This window comes from Sturnira hondurensis, unplaced genomic scaffold, assembly GCF_014824575.4.
Source record: "Sturnira hondurensis isolate 20B ecotype Veracruz unplaced genomic scaffold, ASM1482457v3 Scaffold0004136, whole genome shotgun sequence".
Lineage (NCBI taxonomy): Eukaryota > Metazoa > Chordata > Mammalia > Chiroptera > Phyllostomidae > Sturnira > Sturnira hondurensis.
In genome coordinates this window covers 18,456,460-18,480,677 of record NW_028076767.1, presented here as the reverse complement: position 1 = coordinate 18,480,677, position 24,218 = coordinate 18,456,460, and the positions used below count along the sequence as shown (strand labels likewise).

Sequence of the window (24,218 nt, the reverse complement as noted above, 5' to 3'; positions counted from 1 at the left end):
TCAGCCCTGCACAGGGACCAAGAAGTGGGGCCGACAGTGGCTCGGCCAGGGAGCGGGGATGAGTCTGAGGGCCACTCTGGGGGTCACATGGGAAAGTGGCGAATACCCCCATCCCATGAGCCTCATCTACATTCGGTTAAGGTCACTTTAGGTACCTACGTTAATGAACTTCATGGATTTTTTAAAATGAGAGAGTTCTAGGTTAGTCATGACTTTGTACAAAAACTATAAAAATCTCTCTCTTGATATATATATGTGTGTGTGTGTGTGTGTATAGTGTGTGTGTGTGTGTGTGTGTATATATATATATATATATATATATAATAAAATCTCTGCAAAGAGAGTGCAGCATCCCAGGCTGCTCAGAGCAGGGTAGACCAAAAGACAGTGGTTGGGCTGCTTTGCTGGTGTGAGAAACTCCCAGGAGAAACTGCCAGAAGCACATAAACAGGGGAGATGGTCTGGCCCCTGAGAGCTTAGAAGGCCTGTACCCTGGCAGTTGGGCCATCTTCCTCCTCCAGGCAGTCTTGGGTACTTTTTTCTGTCCTTGGCAGCTGAAGAGAAGCTTGTTCTTCTGGAGATCAATCCTGCGAGCAGCTCCGGCTGCCAGGCCGGGCTGGAGGGACCAGCTGGGACTGCTGATGTGCTCCAGCCAGGGTCAGAACTCGTCCCGCAGCTGTGGGGGCCTGTCCATGCCAAAGAAAGAGGACGGCCTACCCTGCAGGTCTCGTTCTCGCTTCACAAACGCGGTGAAGGAGGAGACACAGTTGCCAATAAAGTGGTCAGCTTGGCCAAGGATGTACAGGTCGATCTGGGCCACCTCAGGCTTCAGGCTCACCACCTTCACCTGCAGGAGGGAAGGCAGGGTATTTTAGCCTGGGTGTAGGCCAAGGTGGCCATGTCAGCCAAGGCCTCCAGCCGTACTTCCAGCTTTCTCCCTCTCTGTTAAAGTTACAGACCCCAAAGGAGGTGCACAGAGGATTAAGAGGTAGCGTCGGCCTCTGAGAAAAGTACTGCCCAGCAGCTGCCTCCGCCCACACTCACATGGAACTCCAGCCTCAGCTCTCTTTTCCCACTGCCAACATCAGCTCCAAACACAACACTCATTCACTTGTCCCCATTTGTTAGTTTCCTCTGCCTGGAATACCTTGTAACTACATATTAAAATCCCCACCAGGCCCTGGCTGGTGTGGCTCAGTGGATAGAGCGCCAGCCTGAGAACCGAAGGGCCGCTGGTTCGATTCCCAGTCGGGGCACATGCCTGGGTTGCAGGCCGGGTCCCCAGTAGGGGATGCACAAGAGACAACCACACACTGATGTTTCTCCCTTCCTCTCTCTAAAAGTAAATAAATAAAATCTTTAAAAGCCCCACCATACTCTTCAAGGCTCAGCTCAAGTTCTGCTTTTCTCATGAAGCCCTACCCTGACTGGCCTGACGGGCCGACCGGGGCTTGGCTTCCCCCACCAACTGTGATCTGACTAAAAAGCGCTCCACCCATCCAGTTCTGCTGCCTGATGCCTCCGAGCCTAAGGTCCTGCCCAGTCTATTCCCCAAGACAGTCTCCAAAGGTGAACCCTTCTCTTGATGGATTACCACTTCCTGGCCAGCCACCATCCTCTCTTATCTCTTCACTGGTCTCTGCTGCCTCTCTTCCTGGCCTGCTCACCACAGAGCAGCCAGAGAAAACCTTTTTAGACACCTCTAACCTGTTGTTCTCTTCACCCCAAACTGAACACCCTTAAATGGTGCCCTGTTGCTCTTCAGATAAAGATGAGAAATCTTGACTGTGGCCTATAAAGCCCCTTGCAGGCCACCTCTCCACCTCTGTTCATACTTTCGGCCACCACACACCAGACTCCCATCTTCCTCAGGAGCTTTGCATATGCTCTTCCACGGATGTGGGGCGCTTGTCCCTTTGCCTGGCTAACTCCTACTTAACCTTCCCCCCGCAGCTCCAGTCTCACATCCTTGGGAAAGGCCTCTCTGGCTCCCCGGCCCCCACCGCCATCTAGGCCAGGGACCTCTGTTCTACGCTCTCACAGAACCACATTTCTTTGCTTCAGAGCACCCATCTCAGTTTGTAGTTTTGACTCCTTAATGATTCTCTAATTAATGTCAGTCCCTTGCACCTGACGAGGGGCAGGCTGCGTCAGTTTGCTTGTCCATGCTGGCTGGAGCCTGCCTCAAGAATCCCGTTTTCTGGGCAACTGAATGAATGAGTTCCCCGGCCCCACCCCGCGGCATGTAGTATAGTTCCCTGCGAAGTTTCTTTTCTTGAGTCTACACCGTGAGCCCTGGAGGGCAGCACCACCACCTCTCATTTATCAGCACCCCCAGTTCAGCACTGGCCAGGCTTCATGGAGAAGCACAGCTTCAGTCCAGGAGGTGGGGCCTGAGCCCATGGAGCTGAGGAGGGGGAAGGGCAGGAACAGCGGCGCAGAAACAGGAAATAGAAAATGGCAAGGGGCTCAAGGCGTAACAAGTACATCACCTCTAAAAACTCATGAAAAACTCCCTGGGGCTCTCCACACGCTTCAACTTAGTACCTACGTGGCGGTGTGGGCAGAGCTGGGATGGAAAGTGCTTTGCTGTCACAGAGATTTCTGGTGTAACAAAAATCATCATCTTGTTCTTTGGATGGTAGCAAAGAAATAATACGAGTTTAATCATGGCCAAAAGCCCCTGAACAATTTCACCCACTCCCTGAAACTTACCCACCCTGTGTCACACCCACTATAATTAGCTCTGCAACCTCCTGGGTAAACTCTCTCCCTTCTTTTGACTTCAGTGGCCTCAGCGATAAAACGCAGAGGCTGGGCTGTATGAGCTCCGAGGTCCCCCAGCCCTGCTAGTCCTCTATAAAGTCGGTGGGTGGGAGGCCAGAGTGCACTGACTCAGCGCTTCCTTTATAAGCTGTGTCTGGGGTAAAAGGCAGGGAGCCTCTCCCTCACTGCTAGAAAGTGAGGACACTCACCGCCTTTTAAGGTCTACACCAAGCATTTAGGTCTGTCATTCATTCAACAAAGTCTCACCAAATGCTTACTACTAATTCACTTTGTCAGAACATGCTCTTCACACATACAGTACCCAGCACATTCTTCTGCTTATTGATGTACTGAATACCCACTATTCATGGCTTCCTTAAGCATTAACTAAGCACAAAAGAGCCTTCCTGTTACTCATCAACCACCAACTTCTACTATCAATGACTGCTAACTTTACTGAGCACTTACTTTGTACCAGACAGCTTTCATTTCTTTGTATTTGATCTTCACAGTCACCCTGTGAGATGAATACCACCCTCAGTCCCCATGTGCAGACAAGGACACAGAAGCACAGAAAGGCAGTGACTCGTGTAAGGCTGCACAGTGAGTAGAGCCCACATTCCCCGAGTCCATGCTCTCAATCCCTCTGCTACACTGGACCTCTACCAGGGGCCCTCTCTTTACATCCTCATTCAGCAAACATTCATCAGCTGTCCACTCTGTGCTAGGCATTGTTCTAGACACTGGTGATGGCAAGGTGGGGTCTCGGGCCTGGAAGAGGTCAAAGGACCTGGCTAGACAATGAGGAATAGGAACGTGAGTCCGTCTTGGAGCCTGCCTTCAAGGAGCCATAACTCCCGGGAAGAAATGAGACATGTTTCCACACTAGTCTCACACAGCCTAGAAAGTATCTGAGAAGATGTGATAAAGTACTGTGACAGCTCCTGGTTGGAACATCTGCTGCAGGCATGGAGAGAAAACTGGAGCGAATCTGCAGAGGCGTTATGAGCTGGTGTTTGAAAAAAGGGTAAGAATCGGAGAAGAACTGAATGTCCAAGCGAAAGCCGGGTGGCAGGAGGACATGAAGCACGCAGTGGGTGTGGTGGGAAGACCCTGGTGCTTTCCCAGACTCCTTTCCCACGGCACCCCCACAGGCCCACGCATACCTTTCCTTTGAAGAGCTGCTGGATCTCGGGCACATAACTCTCAGAATCCGTGGCAATGAAGACAGACTGGGCATCGATAGCCCTCACCCAGAGCTTCACAGCCCGCTTGATCTCCTTCAGGTCCGGGAGGCACATGGTCACAGTGAGAGCGGCGGCTGTGCTGCGGCTGTAGCCCACACACTGCGGAGAGGCCATGAAGTGGGAGCCTGCGGTCCCATCCTTCAGCATGGCACAGGCGTTCTTCTACGAGGGGGTGGGGGCACAGAGTGAAAAACGGCAACTGGCCTGGAACCCCAGAAGCCAGAGCCAGTGACTGGGGAAAGGCAGGCAGTATGGGAGGAGCTCAACGATGTTTTTTTTTTTAAAAGAGCATCGAGGGAAGAGGGAAATGGCTCGAAACAGTAACAGTGGTTATTTCTGGGTAGTGGGATGTTGGCTTTTTACAAAGTTTCTTTTCTTTCTTTCTTTTTTTTTTTTACTGGTTTTACTGCATTATCTGGGACTTCCAGGAGAATGCTGAACCCTGGGAGTGATAATGGGCGCCCTTATCTGATTTCTGACTTCAGTGGGAACACTTCTGATAGTTCCCATGAAGTACGTGTTTGCTGTGGCTTTCAGAGATAGCCTTTATCAGGTTAAGGTGGGTCCCTCCTATTCCTGCTTGGTTAAGAGGGGTTTTTTTAAAATCATAAATGGGTGTTGACTTTTTCCAAATGCTTTCTTGGCCTGTATTGAGATCATTATATGATTTTTCTCCTTTGGGTGTTAATATAGTTAATATAACCTCATTGCATCCCTGGGATAAATTTTACTTGTTTGTGTCGCATGTTCCTTTGGCATTTCACTCGCTAACACCTTACCTAGGACCTGTCCGTCTATGTTCATAAGTGAGAATGGGCTACAGACTCATCTGAACTGACACTACCTGAGTTTGGTGTTGGTGCTCTGCTAGCTTTATAAAAATTGCATCTTGTATCTTTTTATGTTTGAAGAAAGTACAGATGAGAACTATTTGTTCCTTGAAGGTTTGGCTGAAACCACTCGTAACACGTTCTGGGCCTGGCTCCTTTTCTTTGTGGAACAGGGATGGGAAGGGGATCCAGTGGGTAGATGTGCCATTACTTTCCCAATGGACTCTGAGTGAATTTGAACCTAATTTCTATGTATTCTCAAGTCTTCAACAATGGGCATTTCTAATATACATACTTTCATACATACATATCTTCTTACGCAAATTCAGGAGACTATCTATATCGCTCCAGTTACTTTCACACGGAGGGTGACCTGATGAGGTTTCTGCACAGTGAAGGGGCCTCCAAATTTAGAGGATGACATCTTCATTTCTCGGGAGCCCCACCCCAACTCCAGAACTTGTTTTTCAGCAATAAGTCTACTGACTAAACACTGAGCTGGGACAGAGGGCTCCGGGGCTGTGGGTCTGAGCGCTCTGGCTTGCTGGCTGACCTGGAATCTAGTTTGATATCTCAGTTTACCCGTCTGCAAAATAAAGATAAAAAAGGGAACTGTGAAAACAAGAGCTGGCAAGCAAGCATGCTGGAGCCACATGTCAGATGTGCCCACAGTGGGATCATGATGCACAGTGGGATCTTTACGGGGGGACTCCGTGGACTTGGTTGAGTGAAAACTCTGGTCTGGCTGGCACTTGGCACAATGGGTTTGCTGTCCAACCCCCACAGGCATGGGCCCTGGTCAGGGATGTGTCCCACCGGCCAAGGGAGGAAGGAGGAAGTTACCCAGTCAGAGCCAATGCGCAGGTGAACACCGACGTAGGGCCGGATGAGGTGGGCGTGGATCTGTGCCTCTCCTGTCCTCACCATCTCATCTGACCATACCATGTACTTGTGCAGTGGCCTGTGCTCCTCCAGGACGGGGAACTGGGCTGGGGCCCCTGGCAGGGCCAGCACTGGATGTTCTTTTGGAGAAAATCTAGACATAAGACAGAGTAGGGGGAAGTTGGCCAGAGAATGCACAGAGAGCCTGGCTACCACTCCCACGGGAAAAAGGATGGTGTTGCACCACGTCCTAGAGACTGCAGAGGGAGGGGCCACTGTAACATGCAAGAAGCACGAGAGGTTGTGAAACCCCAACGGGCTGATAAGAAACCGCAGTGGCGGCAAACAGGCACAATATGCAATATTGTCCCGCTGCCTGGAATTTACAACCTTCTTTGCTTGTTTAATAATTAAAAATTTCCAGTAGAGCTGACTTCCAATTCATGGAGTGGTAATTCCCTCCCGGGTGTGGTGTCTGGACAGAGCCTTGCCCTTTTACCCACATGGCCGGACTGGGACGTGCAGCTGCTTCCGGGGGGCAATCGACAGGCCACACTCGCAGGGAATGTGTGTGTGCTGGATAAGCTCATCCACTCAACACTCCCCACGTTTACCGATTACCTACCATGTGCCGGAGCCCAGGGCAGGACGAGGCGGGCAGGCCCTGCACTCATGGAAAGCACCAGAGTTCCACAGATGTCCACGGTCAGACCTCCCTCAGAGGCCGTTCTCCGCCTGTACACCACACACCCTGCAGTCATTTCACCCGTCTTTTCTGCTAGACTCACGCTTCTGACGGCAGTGCCTCCATGCGCTCAGAACAGTGTCTGACGCGTGATTTGCTGACAGATGGAGGAGGAGCAAACCTGTGTTCCATCCTGAGCTAAGCCCAGAGCCCTGCCAGCAATGTGAAACGCCCCGCTGTCCCACAAACCTTCCAGTGCCAGAGCTCTGCAGACTTCTTCCCTCTACGTGTAATGCCTTCCCGTGCCGGCCAAAATCCTGTTCTTAAAATGATGAAATAGGCACAGTACTCTGAGAAACAGTTTGGCAGTTTCTTGTAAAACTAGACCCGCAACTACCATCTGACTCAGAGATGAAAATCTGTGTTCACACAGGAACCAGCAGATGAATGTTCACAGCGGCTTTATTCAGAAAGGCCAAAAACTCAGATGCCATTCAACAACTGAATGTGCAAACACCACCGTGCATCCAACCAATGGAAAACCACACCAGCGAAAAGAAACGAACTACCAACTCGGGCAACAACCAGGATGGATCTCCAGGGAATTCCGCTGAGTGAAAAAAGCCACTCTCAAAAGATTACATACTGGATGACTCCACTTATATAACATTTTTGAAATGACAACATGGAGAAGAGAATGGAAATAAAGACCAGATTAATGGCCGCCAGGGGCTAAGGTGTGGGTGGTTACACACTGGCCACACAGGATCTTTCAGTGTTAGAGAGAACTGTTTGATATCTGGATTGTGCTGGTGGCCACAGGAGCCTACACACGTGGCAGAACTGAATAGAACTAAATACACACACATGCACACACGCACACAGAAGTGAGTACCAGTAACACTGGGGAATCTGAATAAGATGGGTGGGTTGTATCAATGCCAACATCCTGACTGTAATACTCCACGACAGTTCCACAAAATGTTACCACTGGGGGAAACTGGGCACCAGGTACGTGAGATCCCTCCATTCTATTTCTTATTACTACATGTGAGTCCAAAATTACCTCAATAAAAGTTTCAGTTAAAAATGACAAAATATTTAAAACAGTACAGGAAAATACAAAAAACAATTCATGTACCTGGGACTCAAATGAGCAGATATTAATACTTTGCTTCAGATTAAAAACAGCACATATACCCAAATAAAAGCTCTATCTTATCATTTCTTTCCCTTCTTACTCTGCCCAGAACATGCTGAGATTTGCCCTGGCTGGTGTGGCTCTGTGGACTGACTGCCGGCCTGTGAACCGAAAGGTCTCCAGTTTGATTCCTAGGCAGGGCACATACCTGGGTTGCAGGCCAGGTTCCCAGTTGGGGGTGAATGCCTAAGAGGCAACCACACATTGATGTTTCTCTCCCTCTCTTTCCTCTTCCCTTCCCCTCTCTCTAAAAAAAAAGATACTGAGATTTTATGCACGATTACACTTTTACTATTGATATAAAAAGATATTATTCTGTGTGCTTTTTACATAGTATAATGGTAAAAGCATGGGCTGTTGGGCCAGATAACCTTGTTCTAGAATGCTGACTGTGCCACTTATCAATTTGGGCAGGTGTCTTAACCATTCTATGCCTCAGTTTCCTCACCTGTATAATGGAGCTGATAACAGTTCCTACCTCACAGGGCTGCTGAGATTAAGCAAATGCAAGCAAAGCATTTGGAAAGTGTTTGGTACATAGAAAGCTCCAAGAAAATTCTGACCATCCCTATCATCATTGCCACCACGTCGCCAGACTGCAGGTACCTATTTCAGCTTTTTCAAAATTCATGTTTTAGAGATTTGGCTTTATTGATCATGTGGATCATACGATCCTGTTAGCTTCTCTTGAAGTTCTCTGTTTTGCACAAATAAACCGTGATGTACCCATCCAGTCCCCTCCTGCTGGACAGCGCTCCAGTGAACATGCCACTTTCAACACGCCCAACCCAAACACCTCACTCCCCAAACGCCTTCCTGACCTCCAAGACCTCCAGACCTGTCGCCACTCCCAAGCTTCAGCTCCTCAGAGGGCTCCCTGTTCCCTCCCCTCCTCTGTGGCCCTCTGCACACTGATGTGCTCAATGACTGTTTTACCGGCTCCACCGTCAGCCCAGGAGGGTAGGGGCCCAAACACCATGATTCCCACACACCCCAGCCCAGGGCTGGTGTGGAGGAGTTAACATACAAGTGACCTTGACAGTCTGGGTCTATATAACACTCATCCTGTCAGAATTTAATTTTATAGGTAGAGATGCTTCTTGACTTACTATGGCATTCTATCCCAATAAACCCGCTGTAAGCTGAAAATGTTGTGTTGAAAATGCATTTAACACACCTAACCTACTGAAAATCCTAACTTAGCCTAGTCTGCCTTAAATATGCTCAGAACGCTTACATCAGCCCACAGTTGGATGAAAACACCAAACACAAAGCCTGTTTTATAACAAAGTATTGAACAGCTCATGTAATTCATTATGCATATCACTTTCACACCATTGTAGAGTCAAAAGCTCCTAAGTCAAACCACTGTAACCGGAAACCATACACACATGTGAATAATTTATCAAGCTTTATTATGTGACAGTGTTCCAACTGCTTTCTGTATATTAATTCATTTGATTCTCATATGAGCCCTGTGAGGTAAGTAGTATTCTTATTGTACAGGTGAGGAAACTGACGCACAGAAAGGTTAAGTAACATGCTCACGGTCACACAGTTGGCATTGGAACTGCTGGGGCTGGAATTTAAATGCAGGCTGTCTGCTCCAGAACCTACACCTTTCTTCTTTTTTTTTAGTCCTTACCCAAGGACATTTTTTCATTGCTTTTAGAGAGACAGGAAGGGAATGAGGAAGGGAGAGAGAAAAACATTTATATGAGCGAGAAGCATCAATTGGTTGCCTCCTGTATGCACGTGGAATGGGGGGGCACGTGTCTGTGCTTGGCCTGGGGATCAAACCCACAATCTAGCTATGTGCTCTAACTGGGAATTGAACCTACAACCTTTTAGTTACAGGCAGATGCTCCAAGCAACCGCGTCACACTGGCCAGGGCCAGAACCTAAATTCTTAACTACTCATTTCTTCACTCCCATCTCTCCTGTCTCAATCAAAAAGTACCTGAAAAGCTGAGTCTGTGGTGTATTCTTTTCTTTTGATTCCCAGCCCCTACCCCAAGCCTCAACACACAGTAGGTACAATAAACATTTTTAGAATAAATGAACAGATGAATGAGAAAGATTCAAGGATCTCACTAGAAAGACCAGATCAGGTTGCCAGGGATTGGAGAAAGAGGTATTAACTGAGCACCCAGTTCGGGCCAGGCCCTCAGCTAGACTCCTTCCAGATGCCACCTCAGCGGATCTGAAAAGGAAAGCAGGGGATCGTGACTTCCCAGAGGGCTGGGGCCTTGAGCTGGAATCAGGATCTGCACCCTCCCTGCCTTTTTGGAAAGACCCTGCTGCTGACCCTTGTGAATTCCAGATGTGGCAGGTCCATTGCCTCAACAGCTCCCAGCTGTTCCAGCGGGATGTCACCTCTGACCTGACCAGCAGCCGGAGGCCCAGACTGATGTGCTCATTTGCTCCCTCTGAGGGAGCAGAGTGTTATTTGGAAAGAAAGGCTGACCACGCCACCTGCCCCGACTGCTCACCCCAAGTCAGGCCCTCTGCCTGGTTCACGGTGCAGCTAAAGCAGATGCACTTTCCTGCTCTGGGTGCAGTGAACCTCTGGGGTTCCTCACCACCACGTCCACCTACTGAGATGCCCCAATGGGCTGGGGTTTCCCTGCAAAGATCATCCACTTATGTACCCGCACACCAGTGGACATTCACCATGGTGAGCAGAGGATGCAGGGATACAAGTGAGGCTGAGCCTTGTTTTCGATATCTCTGTTATGAAGAACCACCTTTTCTTGCAGCTGTTTGTATGGCTGGCTCCTTCTCATTTTTCAGGCCTCTGCCCTCCTAATTACATATCACTTGTTTATGTTCTCGGGGAGGCTGCAGCCAGGGAGGAGAATAAGCTATGCATGCGAATACCTGTTATCTTCATGCCCCAAGAATGATCCAGCCTCATGATGGAACATAACCTTCCGCCAGTAAATGTGCAACAAATGGGTGTGGAATTAAATCTACACCAGGGTATTCACCATCTCAGAACCAGCAGAGCTGGAAGGATCCTCAGAAATCACTTAGTGGGAAAGAAACACCTCTTACCCTCCTCTCCTAGAACCCAGCTTTCCGCCAGACACACAGCAGCCCAAAGTAAAGGCATTTCGCAGCACTTCTTGTAGCTAGGCAGGGCCGTGTACCAAGACGCCGGCCCGTGAGTTATGAGCAAGCTAGAAGAAGGCTACTTAAGAAGGTAAAGACGTGCCCTCCTTCTGCCCCTCTGTCCTAGCTGACTGGGGCAAGGATGTGACGGCTGAAGCTCAGCCTACAAGGTGACGCTAAGGAAAAAAGCCACACTGGGGTGGCTGTGCAGAGGTGGGAGCCTGATCCCTGACGACACGATGCAGCTGCTGACCAGCCAGGGTTGCAAACCCCAGAAGTTTTTTACTGAAGAAAATAATAAACTTCTATCTTTTCAACCTGCCGTTATTTGGGGTCTTCTGTTAAGTGAGGTTGAAGTAAACCCTGAGACACCTAGACCGGGGCCATCCAAACTTTGGGTGACATGTAAGAGGGTTACTGGTTGAAGGAGGTGGGGGAGAACAACCTCCCACTTGGCTCCCTGGGGCCACCCCCATGACACGGTCGGCACGTCTCAAGAATTCTAAGGAAGTTTGAAAACCACTGCCCTGGCTCACCCCTTCGTTTTACAGATGGGGCACTGCGGCCGGAGAAGGAAAACAATCTGCTGAGTCACACAGTGAGCTGGGGAAAAGCCTGACGCTTTCCGATGCCATTCTCTCTATACCCATCTGTATCTTTGCCCCCAAAGGACAATTTTCTACAAGTGTCCACCACTTTAGAAGATGCTGAAAATCCACATACCCTAAAAAGCACTCACAGGCTTCCTATCACATTGCTCTCCCGGGGCCTGCGCAGTCAGACCCTGCCCGCTCTCCCGATCTTCTGTCCGGTTTGGCAGAGCAATCCTTCAAACCTCCTCCCTCTGGGTGCGCGGATGCTCAGTCTCAAAAGGATTAAAATTCTGACATGTGCTACGACATGCGTGAAGTCTGAAGACACTGTGCTAACTGAAGTAGGCCAGACACAAAGGACAAGTGCTGTATGACTCTACTCACATGACGTGCCCGGAACAGGCAATTTCAGAGACACAGAAAACTAGAACAGAGGCTACTGGGGGCTGGCGAGTTATCGTTTAACGGGTTGAGTTTCTGTTGGGATGACGAAACATCCTGGAGATGGACAGTGGCGAAGGTTGTGCAGCACGGAATATACTTAATGCCATTGAACTGTACACTTCAACATTTTAAATAAATCAACAAACACATATACTCTGCTGGTACACATGCACACCAGTACCATTTCTTTGTTATCTTCACCCAAGGACATGTTCATTGATTTTAGACAGGGAAACAAACATCAATGTGAGAGAGCAACACTGATCAGCTGCCTGCTGTATGGGCCCTGACCGGGGATGGAACCCACAACCTAAGTCTGTGCCCTGACCGGGAATTGAACCTGCCAACTTTCTGGTGTATGGGACGACATTGCCACCAACTGAACCACCTGGTAAAGACACAATTTTCTGAAATCCTATGTTTTTCTATGTTTAAAATTGATCTTGCCAGTGATATTTACTATCCAGGTAACTATTAATATTAATTACTCCTCAGAAAAGATAATTAAATGTTTGATGACAAACTATATATAATAATTTCAAATTAGCAGTGTAGGGACATACGTGTGTGTGAAACTGTCAGGAGGGTGGAAGTACATACATCAGAATGCTAGTAGTGTCTTTTGGAGGGGTGGTAGAATTACAAGTAAATTTAATGTTCTTTTTTTATTAAAAAAATCTCCCACCAAATCTATGGTGAGCATTCTAACAGGTATTCATGCCAAGTAATTAGACGTTTAATATGGATTGAAACCTTGTACACTTGGGATTCCATAAAGAAAATGGACATGGGCCTGCATACCACACAATCACTGTTCGATTCCCAGTCAGGGCACATGCCTGGATTGCCGGCCAGTTCCCAGCAGGGGTCTCATGAGAGGCAACCATACATTGATATTTCTCTCCCTCTCTCATTTCCCTTCCCCTCTAAAGATAAATGAATAAAATCTTTAAAAAAAAAAAAGAAAACGGAAAAGCAGAAAACAAAAGAACTGCCTGGCTCAGCCTCGCCAACCCACAGATCTCTGAGAAATGACAAACTGCCACCAGGCACTGAGTCTCAGAGGTTCATTACACAGCAACACACAAAGGGAACACCCTGCCATTCTCCACCTCAAACGCTCCACACTGGCCAATTGGCCTTCTTCCTGCACCTGGACCACGCCAAGAGTATTCCCGCCTCACGGCCTCTGCCATCCCTGTCTCCACCAGGAAGAACTTCCTTTTCCTCCATCTCTTTGCATGGCTGGCTCCTCATCCTTCAGATCTGTTATAGATTGAATGTCTGCATCCCCCCTAAACTCCTACATTGGAGCCCCACCCCCCATGTGTTAGCATTAGGAGGTGGGGCCTTTGGGAGGTGGTTAGCTTTAGATGAGGTCATGAGGGTGGAGTCCTCATGATGGGAATTGTGTCCTTATAACAGACAAGAGAGCTCGTTCTCTCTCCAACATGTCTGGATACAGCAAGAAGGCAGTGCCTGCAAACCAAGAGATCCTCACCAGAACCCTTCCATGTTGGCACTTTGATCTTAGAATCCCTAGCTTTCAGAACTGGGAGAAATAAGCATCTGTTGTTTAAGCCCCCAGCCTGTGGTATTTTGTTAGCACAGCCCAAGCTGATGAAGGCAAGGTCTCAGCCCTGCCAACACACATCATCTGTTTGTCTTACATAAAAGGATTCAGTCTCCCTCATTAGACTCACCTCCATCAGGGCAAGGGCCTTCAATACCTTATTCTTGCCTGTATGCCCAGCATCCAGACTAGCTTGACACTCAGGAGGTGCTTCCAAAATGTGTGTGGAATGAAGGCATAAAGGCAGGCAGCTGCCCAGGTGGCCCTAACTCTCTCAAATTGGCTCCAGATACCCCACCTTCTCCATTCGTCTTCCTTTCCTAAAGATCTGGCTGTCAGGCACAAGCTTCCCCAAGCCCTCCGCAATTCCTGCCACTCAGTGAATCCCCAAAAGACGTGGGGTAATAAAAAGGTGTCTCAGCAGCATCCCTTGACTGAGGCCTCCTGGCGGTACTGTCCCTTCTTTCCCCACCAGGACTGTGTGCTTTCCCTGGCTTTCTGGAATTTGCTTTTGGAGCTGCTTTTAGAGTTGGTGTTATTTTTTTTTCCTGGCATTTGTGATAAGGGGCAAATCTCTATCCATTCAGGGCAGGTCTGCCTTCTGGCAATAGCTCCAAGCCACTGAGCTAAATGGGGAGAACCAAGGAGATGGTTAAACGGGCCTGCCCTGTTTGGAATCAACGATGAGGCGGGTTAGAATCCACCAGGACTGCCCTGGCTGGTGTAGCTCAGTGGATTGAGCGCCGGCCTGCAAACCACACGATTGTGGTTCAATTCCCAGTCAGGGCACATGCCTGGGTTGCAGGCCAGTTCCCAGTGGGGGACTCACGAGAGGCAATCATACATTGATATTTCTCTCCTTCTCTCCTTCCCTTCCCCTCTAAAGATAAATAAATAAAATCTTTATAAAAAAAAAAAGAATCCACCAGGACTGAGTATCCTCAGTAGCTCATGAACTAACTCTGAGGGCAAGTCCCAAATAGGAACTGGCAGCTGTTAAAGGCACAGCTGTTTTCTGCTCAGTGATTAAGTAGCCGGGTGCTCTAGAGTCAGGCTGCCTGGGTTCAAATCCCAGACTGCCACCTCAGGCTGTGTGATCTTGGACAAGTGACTTCACTCCTCTCTTCTTCAATTTCCTTACCTGTAAAGCACATGATAATAACACCTGTCCCTGCAAACTTGTGGAAGGATTAAATGAGTTATTACCTTAACAGACAGCACAGTGTATGGCATATAGTAGGCATTAAATATAGTTCTTATTATCTACTAAAGGCGTACATACAGACCCCAGGTGTCCACTCAATATCCTTGGGCAAGGATGTCCACTGCCTTACCTTGGGCAAGTTATTTAACCTCACTGAGCACAGTGTTCTCACCTGTCAAATGGAAACTGACAATATCTACTTTACAGCATTTCTCAGAGGCTTAAATGAAATAAAGCTTGTGAATAACAGTAATAGCTAACACTGGTTGGACCCCTACAGGGTGTCACATGCTTTGAATACTAGAAGGCAGATACCATGGTACCCCATTAAACCAAGGAGGAAACTCAGGCCAGGCAGCCAGAGTGGTTTGCTCAGTCACCTGAGAAAGAGGCAGGGCTGGCTGGAATTCAGGCCTGTTTTATCCTGAGCTTGTGCTTATTTCTCCACTCAGTCTATCCTTGGCCTGCTAATGCAAAGTGCTATGACCACGCATAAATTCATAAGCTCCTTATAGCTAACCCAAATCTGACTTGTAGGCCCACATTCTTTCTTGCCGCCTCTAGCATTAAGGGCAAGTGCGCTATGTTAGTTATCATCATTATAACCACAGAGTAGAAGGCTGAGGCTGGATCTTCTTCATTTTTATATACCACCTCTGGCCTTTGAGTACTGTGTCTCCTACATGACAGATGTTCTATAAATATTTCATGATCTGTGTCTATGCCCTGCTAACCTATTTTTTTAAAAAATAGGGCCGACTGGAGTGCAACTACTAAGGCACATCCAATTATTATCAGGATGACATCATTTCTCAGCCTGCACCTAAAGTTGTTCTTCTCTAGAAGCTGCTTCCAATTTTCACCATGTTAAGAGGAAGATAACAGGGGAGTGATTCTCATATCTAGAGGAGGAAATGAACACTCATATGACTGCACAATATTCTTTTTATAACATCCTTTATCGACTGATAAACTCTTGCTCAACCTCGTGGCAGGTCAATGTCCCACTATGTCAGACGCTGAGATGGGAACAGATCACACAGGATCCCAAGTTCAGCAGACAGAACAGTCACACCTTTGGTCTCATATATCAGGGTGTGGTAGATGGGGAAAGGGTCAGGAAGGTGCTGAATGCCCAGCACCCCATACCCCTCTCCAAACCCAGCAATGCTGCCCCCTCCAAGTACCTCTGGATCCACTGGTCTTTGTAGGAGGAGCTGAAGGAAATGCCTGCAAAGAGCTCAGACTTGTTGAAACTCACATGAAACTGGTCCCAAAATGGGCCAAAAGGGTTTCCTTCCTGTGGAAAGAGAGTGGTCAAAGGCTTACTGAGGGGGAAGGAAAGCCAACTCACGGGGCCAAGGGACTGTGAGTGGGGGAACCCTGGTGATTGACTCAGGCTCATAGGATGACCCAGTAGGGATAGGAATGTCACTTTGTAATTCTTTGTCTGGGGCCTGAGGAAGGCAATTCCACCACGAGCCTGGTTTCTAGCAGACGTCCACCAGTGTATGAAGGAGACTTTCTCACTCACATGTCGTATCCTGCTGACCCTGTGGCACTGACTTGGGTCTGGGTAGGAAGTGGACCTTGGATATGGGGCCATGAGTTAGAGAGCTTCAAGAGACTTTCAAGAGTAGCTAATCCAATGCCATTACTTCCAATATGGAAATTGGGGCCAGACGGAGTAAGGCACTTGACAAGCTCACACAGCAAGTGAGAGCACTGTTGCGCTGTAAGCGTCTCTTTTCTCACATTTCATGGCTCCTCCAACCACCCTCCCTGGACTTTAGCTTAAGCACTGAAAAATGTATTGAAGACTGTCTATTCCCAAAGTGCCAGAAATTTACAAATTCACAAATGTGTGCTGATAAAATACAACAGCTGCTCATTTGTCTGCTAAGGCAGGAAAGTACACAAATTAGGAGAGTGGACAACAGAGTCAAATTACATAGGATTGAATCGTGGCTCCGCCACATGTCTGCTGTGAGCCCTTGGGCAAAATACTGAACTTCTTTCTGTTGTACTCAGTGGCCTCTATAAAACAGGAATTTTTAAAAAGGATTTTATTTACTCATGTTTAGAGAGAGGGGAGGCAGGGAGAAAGGGAGGGAGAGAAGCATCAATGTGTTGTTGCCTCTCATATGCCCTCACCTGGGGACCGGGGACCCGGCCCACAACCCTCGCATGTGCCCTGACTGGGAATCGAACTGGTAACCATTTGGTTCACGGGCCAACACTCACTCCACGGAGCCACACCAGCTGGGGCAACAGGGATGGCGACTGTCCTTTCCTCACAGAGCATCTGAAGATGAAGTGGGTTAATACGTGTAAAGCTCTTAGCATGGCGCAGCACGTAGTAAGTGCTATGTGAGCAGACCTGTTATTACTGATGTGGCATTTTACAGTTTATGAGCACTCTTACACCCTGGCCCACGTAATACTTGATGAGTGAGACAGAGCAAGGCCTGGCATCTTTATTTTGTAGGTAGAAATAAAGGCTCAGGGGAGGCAAAGTCTTCTACCAAAAGTGACACAAATGCCAGAAATGGGGCTCAAATCTCTATCTTCCAACGTCACACCCTTCTGGTGCCTTCCCCAACACTGTGCCATTATCCAGTGGGTCAGGGACCTAGATACCATGGAACAGGCTGAAAGACCCCCCCAGACCCAAAGGACTCACCTTCATCGGGCATGTCTTCTTGTCAGGACTTCTCTGGGCAGCCACTTCAAAGCAGTATGCCACCCGCTTCTCAGGGGGCCAATGGGTGGGTGCCAGCTTCTCCATGAAGTCCTCCAGGCTGATGACCCGATGGTAGGCGTGGAGGGGCTCCAGCTTGAAGTACTTCTGGTAGGACACATGGATCTATGAAAAAAGGGGGGAAAGGAAGGGCAGTGGTTTCTCCTCGGTATCCCAGTAGCTGTTTCATAGACATTTATTAAAACCACACACTCCAAGACCCAGAGAGCCCAGACTACATGCGAATGAAAATCTTTTGGCAAAAGACAACAAATTAGGACAGAGGCAGAGTAGGACAAGGTATCTGCCAAGTAAAGAACAAAGAGTATTTTCCCTTGGGTTAGGAAATGCCTTACTGATCTATAAGGAAAAAGACAAATGATGTAAGGGAAAATATGGGCACAGGATAGGAGTGAACGACTCACAGCAAAGAAAACCCAAACAGCTGATACACAAAAGGTGTGCAACTTCACTAGTAATTAGGAAAAAGCAAATTACAATGATGAGGTATCACTTCTCACTAGCAAAAATTTAAAAGCTCGGTTCTGATTGTTGGAAGGGATATGGGAAAAGGGGGCTGGAGTAGAAGTGTACGTTCTGGAACAAACACTTTGGAATGTAGTCTTGCAGCATCTAACAGAGTTTACAATGCTTCTTCCACCACCTCTACGCATTGGCCCTAGAGAAGCTCTTGCCCTTTGCAATAGGAAATGGCTACAAGGACTCTAGAATATAGAAAAGATCTTGCAAGAAGTCACAATGAGGGTTGCGATATCCAGGAGAGTGGTTGCCTCTGTGGGTTGAGAGCAAGATTAGGATTAGCCTCAGGAGCCAAGAGAGATTTTATCTTTTAGCAACTTTATCTGTAGCAAACTGTTAATGATTATCACCTCTAATAATGGGTGTACAGATGGTGACTGTATTAATCTCTATTTTTCTAGATTAAAAAGAATTTCTTAGAACACCATGGAATAAAATTTAGACTTTATCCTACAGAAGTGTTCCCAAGCATGTTCCACTGGTTCAGGTGGATAAAGGGTTCTGCAGTGAAAAGACTCCAGAGTTAAACAGGCCTGAAAATTTCTGTGTTAAACTGGTGTCTTTACTACAGGATTTCTCAGGGCCTTTAATGTGCTAATGTGCATTCTGAATCCCCAATCTGGGGGCGGGATGGGAAATTGAGAATTTCCCAAAATGATTTAACCACTGTACACTTCTTATACAAGTCATTGGCGTTCTGAAGGACAGATTTTGGGAAACTGTTAGCAACAAGGTCTTGCTGAAGGATTTTATGCAAAAATAATACGAGATTTTCCTTTTTGAAAGATCACTCTGGTATTGGAGGAGAGAATGTATTGAAGGTAAGACTAGAAGGGGGAAATAAGAGGCTATTGCAATAGTCCTTTTATTTGTTCAAGTATTCATTCAACATGTTGTTTTTTTTTAATTTTTAAAAATTTATATGTATTAGAGAGATGGAAAGGGAAGGAGAAAGAGAGGGAGAGGAACGTCTAAGTAGGAGAGAAACTCTGATCAGCTGCCTCTCACATGTGCCCCATTCGGGACCAATCCCAAACCACAGGGCAGGTGCCCTGACCACCACGAGATGGAACTGGCGACCTTTCGCTTTGTGGACGATGCCCAGCCAACTGAGCCACACCAGTAAGGGTCAACATGTATTTTTGAGCATTGCTGGTAAGTCCAAGTCAAAATGGAGAGGCATGGAAATGCTAGAAGATGTAAAAGAAGGTGAGGTAGTGAATAAAGGGAGGCATTTAAGTTCCCGGTTAGATTCCTGGCTTGGTATCCATGTGAATGAAGGTATCATACACAAAGGCTGGAATACAGGAGGCAAGACAAGTTTGAGGGGACAGAGGCCAAACTCTGGCGTTGAGACCCAGAGATACCTGTGGCACATCTGAGTAGACTCCAGAGCCTAGAAGTTAGAAACAGAGGCCTATAGTCAGAGGGCAGTCTGGGCCACAGATATATCTGGGAGGTATGTGGAGAACAGTGAAAGCCACAAGAGTCAACAGAAATTTATAGCAAAGCAATAATAATAGTAGTAGCAACTAATATTGCTCTGGCTGGGGAGCTTAGTTGGTTAGAGCGTCATCCTGATACGCCAAGGTTGCAGCTCTGGTCAGGGCACACACAAGAACAATCAATGAATGCATAAATAAGCGGAACAACAAATGGATATTTCTCACTCTCTCTCCAAAATTAAAATTAGCAAAATTAGTTGCTATTGAAAAATAGCAACTGATATTTATTGAGTGCTGTCTTAACACCAGGTGCCATATTCGTCAGATGAAGACTTGCTCATCTAATTCTATGAGGAGGAGTACAACCATCTCCAGTTTACTTATGAAGAAACCCAGGAGCACGGAATCCAGATAACTCACCCGAGGTCAGAGTCAATAAACAAACAGAAAGAGAAGACGCACCAATGTTTAAACAGTGGACAGAGACAGAGTAGCCTCCAGTACCGTGCAAAGAGGAAATTGTTGAAAGGTCAGGACTCGGGCAGGAACAGGCTGTGTCTGGGAAGCTCGGGGATCAGGGAATGTCAGGAAAAAGAGAGGTGCCACCTGAAATGACCCCCGGGATTTGGTAGCTCTGAAGTCCCTGATGACCTGTCTGAGAACTGCCCCAGGAGGGAGTCTAACTGGGGTGAGGTAAGTAATCTGTAGAAGGCATGGAGTGAAGACTCCGAGAGACTTGGCTGAAAAGGAAAGGTGAGAAAAAGCAAGTCACAGGGAGATGAATGGGCGATGTCTAAATCATAACAGTGAGTGGAAAAAAATTAGAACATCAATGGCTCCCGGTTACTGGGGACTTCTTGTGTCCTAAGCACTTTACGTTGATGAGCTCAGTTGATCCTAGAGAGAGACATGCATTGTTCAAAGCCCGCCATAATCACTAACTCGAGGTGAGAGACAGCTACCATTATTACCAGTCTATTTTAAAGATGAGGAAACCGAGACACAAAGAAATCAAGTACCATACCCAGGCTATCTAGCTAGGAAGTGGCCAAGCCAGGCTTTGATCTCATGTACTCTGGCTTTTAACTTTTGTTAAAAACTCTCCAGCCCTGGATGGTGTGGCTCAGTAGACTAAGCGTCAGCCTGCAAACTGAAGGATCGCCAGTTTGATTCCCCATCAGGGCACGTGGCTGCGTTGCTGGCTAGATCCCCAGTTCAGGGAGTGTGAGAAGCAACCAATCCATGTTTCTCTCCTTCTCTTTCCCTTCTTTCCCTTCTCTCTGTAAGTAAATAAATAAAATCAAAAAAACGAAACAACCCACAACAAACCCCTCTCTAAATACAGGTATGCAAAGGAAAAAAATAATTTCTATGCAGAGAAAAGACTATGAAAATTAAATACAATGTTTTGTACATACTAAGTATAATTTTTAAGGATTATTGAAAAAAATTAAAAATATTCTATTTATTTTTAGAGAGAGGGGAAGGGAGGGAGAGAGGGAGAGAAACACTGATGTATGATGTGTGAGAGAAAGAAACATCAATCAGTTGCCTGTCCCCTAACCAGGGACCTGGCTCACAACCCAGGAATGTGCCTTGACCAGGAATTAAACCGGTGGCATTTTGGTTTGTGAGATGACAGACACCCAATCCATTGAGCCACACAGGTCAGGGCTTACTGAAAAAAAAAAAATGTTTTTAAGATTTATTTATTTTTTAGAGAGAGGGGAAGGGAAGGACAAAGAGAGGGAGAAAAACATCAATGTGTGGTTGCCTCTTGTGCGTGCGCCCCTAACTGGGGACCTGGCCCACAACCCAGGCATGTGCCCTGACTGGGAATCAAACTGGAGACCCTTTGCTTAGCTGGCCAGTGCTCAATCCACGGAGCCATATCAGCCAGAATTTATGGAAAACTTTTAAAGTCAATTTATTAAATATTAATTCAGTTACTACTGCCTGGCCCCCATGGATACAGTGTGAACAAAGACAGACAGAGGACCCGCAGAAGACACAAAAAATAAGCAAGGAATTGGAGGATGTTGAGCACCACTATGCTCAGGGAGCCCATTGCTGGGGATGAGACGTGGTGTTGGAGCTTGGGTTTGTGGCCTTGGACACATTTAACTAACCTGTGCTTCAGTCTGTCTTTCAAAACTGATAATAGTTTTACCCTTTGACCAATGGGATGCACAAAAGGTGAGATCAAGCAGGGTTGAAGAATGGGGTTTTAAGTTCGGGTCACAGGTCCTAGGGTCAGACAGCATGGACTAGAACTCCAGCTTTGCTATGCATAGGCTGTGTGACCTAGGACAAATTACCTAATCTCTCTAAATCAGCTTCCTCACTGGGATGTGATGAGGGAGAAAAGAGCAAATTCTCATGCAGTGCTCAAAACAGCACCTGGCAGACAAGCAGCGCAAGATAAACGTTAGTTATTTTATTCCAGTGAAGACAGTTCCGAGTTGGGTAGGGGCAGGCACAGAGGGGTGGAAGGTAAAGCCCAGAGGACTCAGGGTCAAGAAGCAAAGGTGAACAAGATTGGAGAAGAGCGGACAAGGGCCAACATCATTGAGGGGTACTCACATTGGTAAAGGGAGGCTTGTGATGCTGGTACTCAATCCAAGGGGGTACAGCCAGGGTGCGGTTCAACAGCTTTGCAAACGCCAGGGAGCCCAAGAAGTGATCAGCCTGGTTCCCGAAGCGCCCTGGATGGTATATTGTGAGTGAGGTGAGGCCTGGGGCATTGAGGGCATGGAGAATGCAGGGCTCACAAAGGATGCAGGGCCAGGGTTGCCAAGAGCCAGGGGAGCTGGTAGTGTGGGGCCAAGTCTAGACTCGTGGGTCTAACAGTCAAGGCCCTTCAGGCCCTGTCCCTTCTGCCTCAGCCACTCCAGGTTCCCTATCTTTTCCTAAACATTCTCTACACTTCTAGTCTACACACGCTTAACCCAAACCTTTGCTTTTTTTTAAAACCTTCACCCAATGTTTTCATTGCTTTTAGAGAGAAGGAGAGAGAGAGAGGGAGAGACACAAACATCAATCTGAGAGAGAAGCATCGATTGGTTGCCTCCAACACATGCCCAAACCAGGGACTGCACATGCCTAGACCACAGATCAAACCTGCAACCCAGGTATGTGCCCTGACCAGGAATCAAACCCGAACCCTTGGTTATGGGATGATACTTCAACCAACTGAGCCACACTGGCCAGGGCCCAGGCCGTTGCTTTTTGATGTTCCCTCCAGGAGTGCCTTTCCACCTCTCTCTCTACTCACCTGCGCAAGAAAGGCAACTCTGATGCCTCATTCACTAGGATCTTTTCAACAATCTGCTACCACTACTCAGTCCCCTTCTCTGCTTCTCATCTTGGATCGGAGTTAGTGTTGGTTCTTCCCTAATCCTATGTCCTTTCCCACTTCCTGGCCTTTGTACTTGGCTGTGACCTCAGGCTCTGAATGCCTCAGGGCAAGAACCTTATCTGATTCTCTTTGTTATCCCTAGCGTGGCCTCCATTCATTCATCCCACAAATATTATTCTTGGGATAGTCTGGGAGAAGACACAAAGTGCCAGGCTCTCTGCTAGATGCTGGAATACAGGAGTGAGCAAGAAGGGTAAGGTCTCTGCTCTTAAGGCACTCAAATGAAACATGTAAATAAATATACAGTGACAAATTTCGATAATTTCAAGAATGAAATGAAAAAAGTTTGGTAACGGAGAATAAAGACGTTCTTGGGGTTGAGGTCAGTGAAATCCTTTCTGGTGATATTTAAGCTGTGCCTTGAGGATGGGAAGGAGTTGGTGTGGCAGAAGTGAAGAGGGTATTCCAGGTTGAGGGAAAAGCACAGGCAATGGCACACAGGCTTCAGGACCTGAGTACGGGCAAAGAACAGAAAGGGGCTAAGTTGTGCAGCTGGAGGATCTGGGAAAGAAGGGTGCGGTGAAGATGGGCAGAGGTCCAAATCTCCCAGGCTAGGCGTCTGCAGGATTTAAAGAAATGCATGATTTTTACCACTCCACTTAAATTGCGCCCCTCGGCGGACCATTAGATTCTCCCTCACCTTTTTCTACTTTATTTTCTCGTAAATAATTTGACGTTTATGCTTATTTTTTGTTGACTTGTCTTTCCCAACTGGAATGGAAGCTCTACAAGGCCGTGGAGTTTTCTGTATTATCATTGCTGAATCCCTAGAGCAGCGCACAGGGCTGGGCACAAGGTCAGGGACCTGTAAACATTTTTCTAATGAATGAAAGAATCGCCCAAAGTGAGCGCTGGGTCCGGTCCGTAACAAAAGTCCTGCCCCACTAACTCCATTTACTGGGCTCNTTGACTTGTCTTTCCCAACTGGAATGGAAGCTCTACAAGGCCGTGGAGTTTTCTGTATTATCATTGCTGAATCCCTAGAGCAGCGCACAGGGCTGGGCACAAGGTCAGGGACCTGTAAACATTTTTCTAATGAATGAAAGAATCGCCCAAAGTGAGCGCTGGGTCCGGTCCGTAACAAAGTCCTGCCCCACTAACTCCATTTACTGGGCTCCGGAATAGCTTAGACCTTGCGCAAAACATGTAACCTTTCGCGGCCTGTATTTTCATCTGCTGACAAATGGAAGGTTGGACGCTGAGGCCTCTCACTGCCCACGACAGGGTTCTGTCCTGAACCTGTCAAGGTGTCTGTGGGCGCCTCAAAGGAGTGGCTTCGCTTCTCTGGGCCTCAGTTTCCTCATTTGAGCAGAAGGCTCGGGAGGCCTTACCCATGCATGGGCAGTAGAGCAGGTAACCGGCCGGATCCCAGGAGCCCGCGGGCAGCCCGGGGAGCGGCAGAAGCAGGAGCAGGAGAAACGCACACAGCAGCAAAGGCGGCCATGCCCACGCGGCGGCGCCCATGTCGGCTCCGAAGCCCGAGCGCGCCGCAGCGCGGAGGCGGAGAGGAAAGGAGGGGCGTGAGCGTCCGCCCCG

General features: G+C 47.8%; 1 protein-coding gene across 1 annotated transcript; it reads right to left on the bottom strand.

Annotated features, from left to right (window-relative positions):
* Nucleotides 1–303: 303 nt before the first annotated feature.
* Nucleotides 304–24,218, bottom strand: POFUT1 (protein O-fucosyltransferase 1). Its single transcript, XM_037043841.1, has 7 exons — nucleotides 24,014–24,218; nucleotides 21,848–21,969; nucleotides 17,223–17,405; nucleotides 15,727–15,839; nucleotides 5,687–5,879; nucleotides 3,933–4,175; nucleotides 304–847 (listed from the first exon to the last, which is right to left on the bottom strand). The coding sequence occupies exons 1-7, from the start codon at nucleotides 24,144–24,146 to the stop codon at nucleotides 659–661; spliced, it is 1,176 nt and encodes a 391-aa protein (XP_036899736.1). The 5' UTR covers nucleotides 24,147–24,218; the 3' UTR covers nucleotides 304–658.

Coding starts and splice junctions, on each gene's coding strand:
- POFUT1 (XM_037043841.1), bottom strand. CDS start 24,146: ATGGGCGCCGCCGCGTGGGCATGGCCGCCTTTGCTGCTGTGTGCGTTT. Junction 15,840..17,222: donor AGAAGACATGCCCGATGAAG/GTGAGTCCTTTG, acceptor CTCTTTCCACAG/GAAGGAAACCCTTTTGGCCC. Junction 5,880..15,726: donor AAAGACCAGTGGATCCAGAG/GTACTTGGAGGG, acceptor TCTTATGTCTAG/ATTTTCTCCAAAAGAACATC.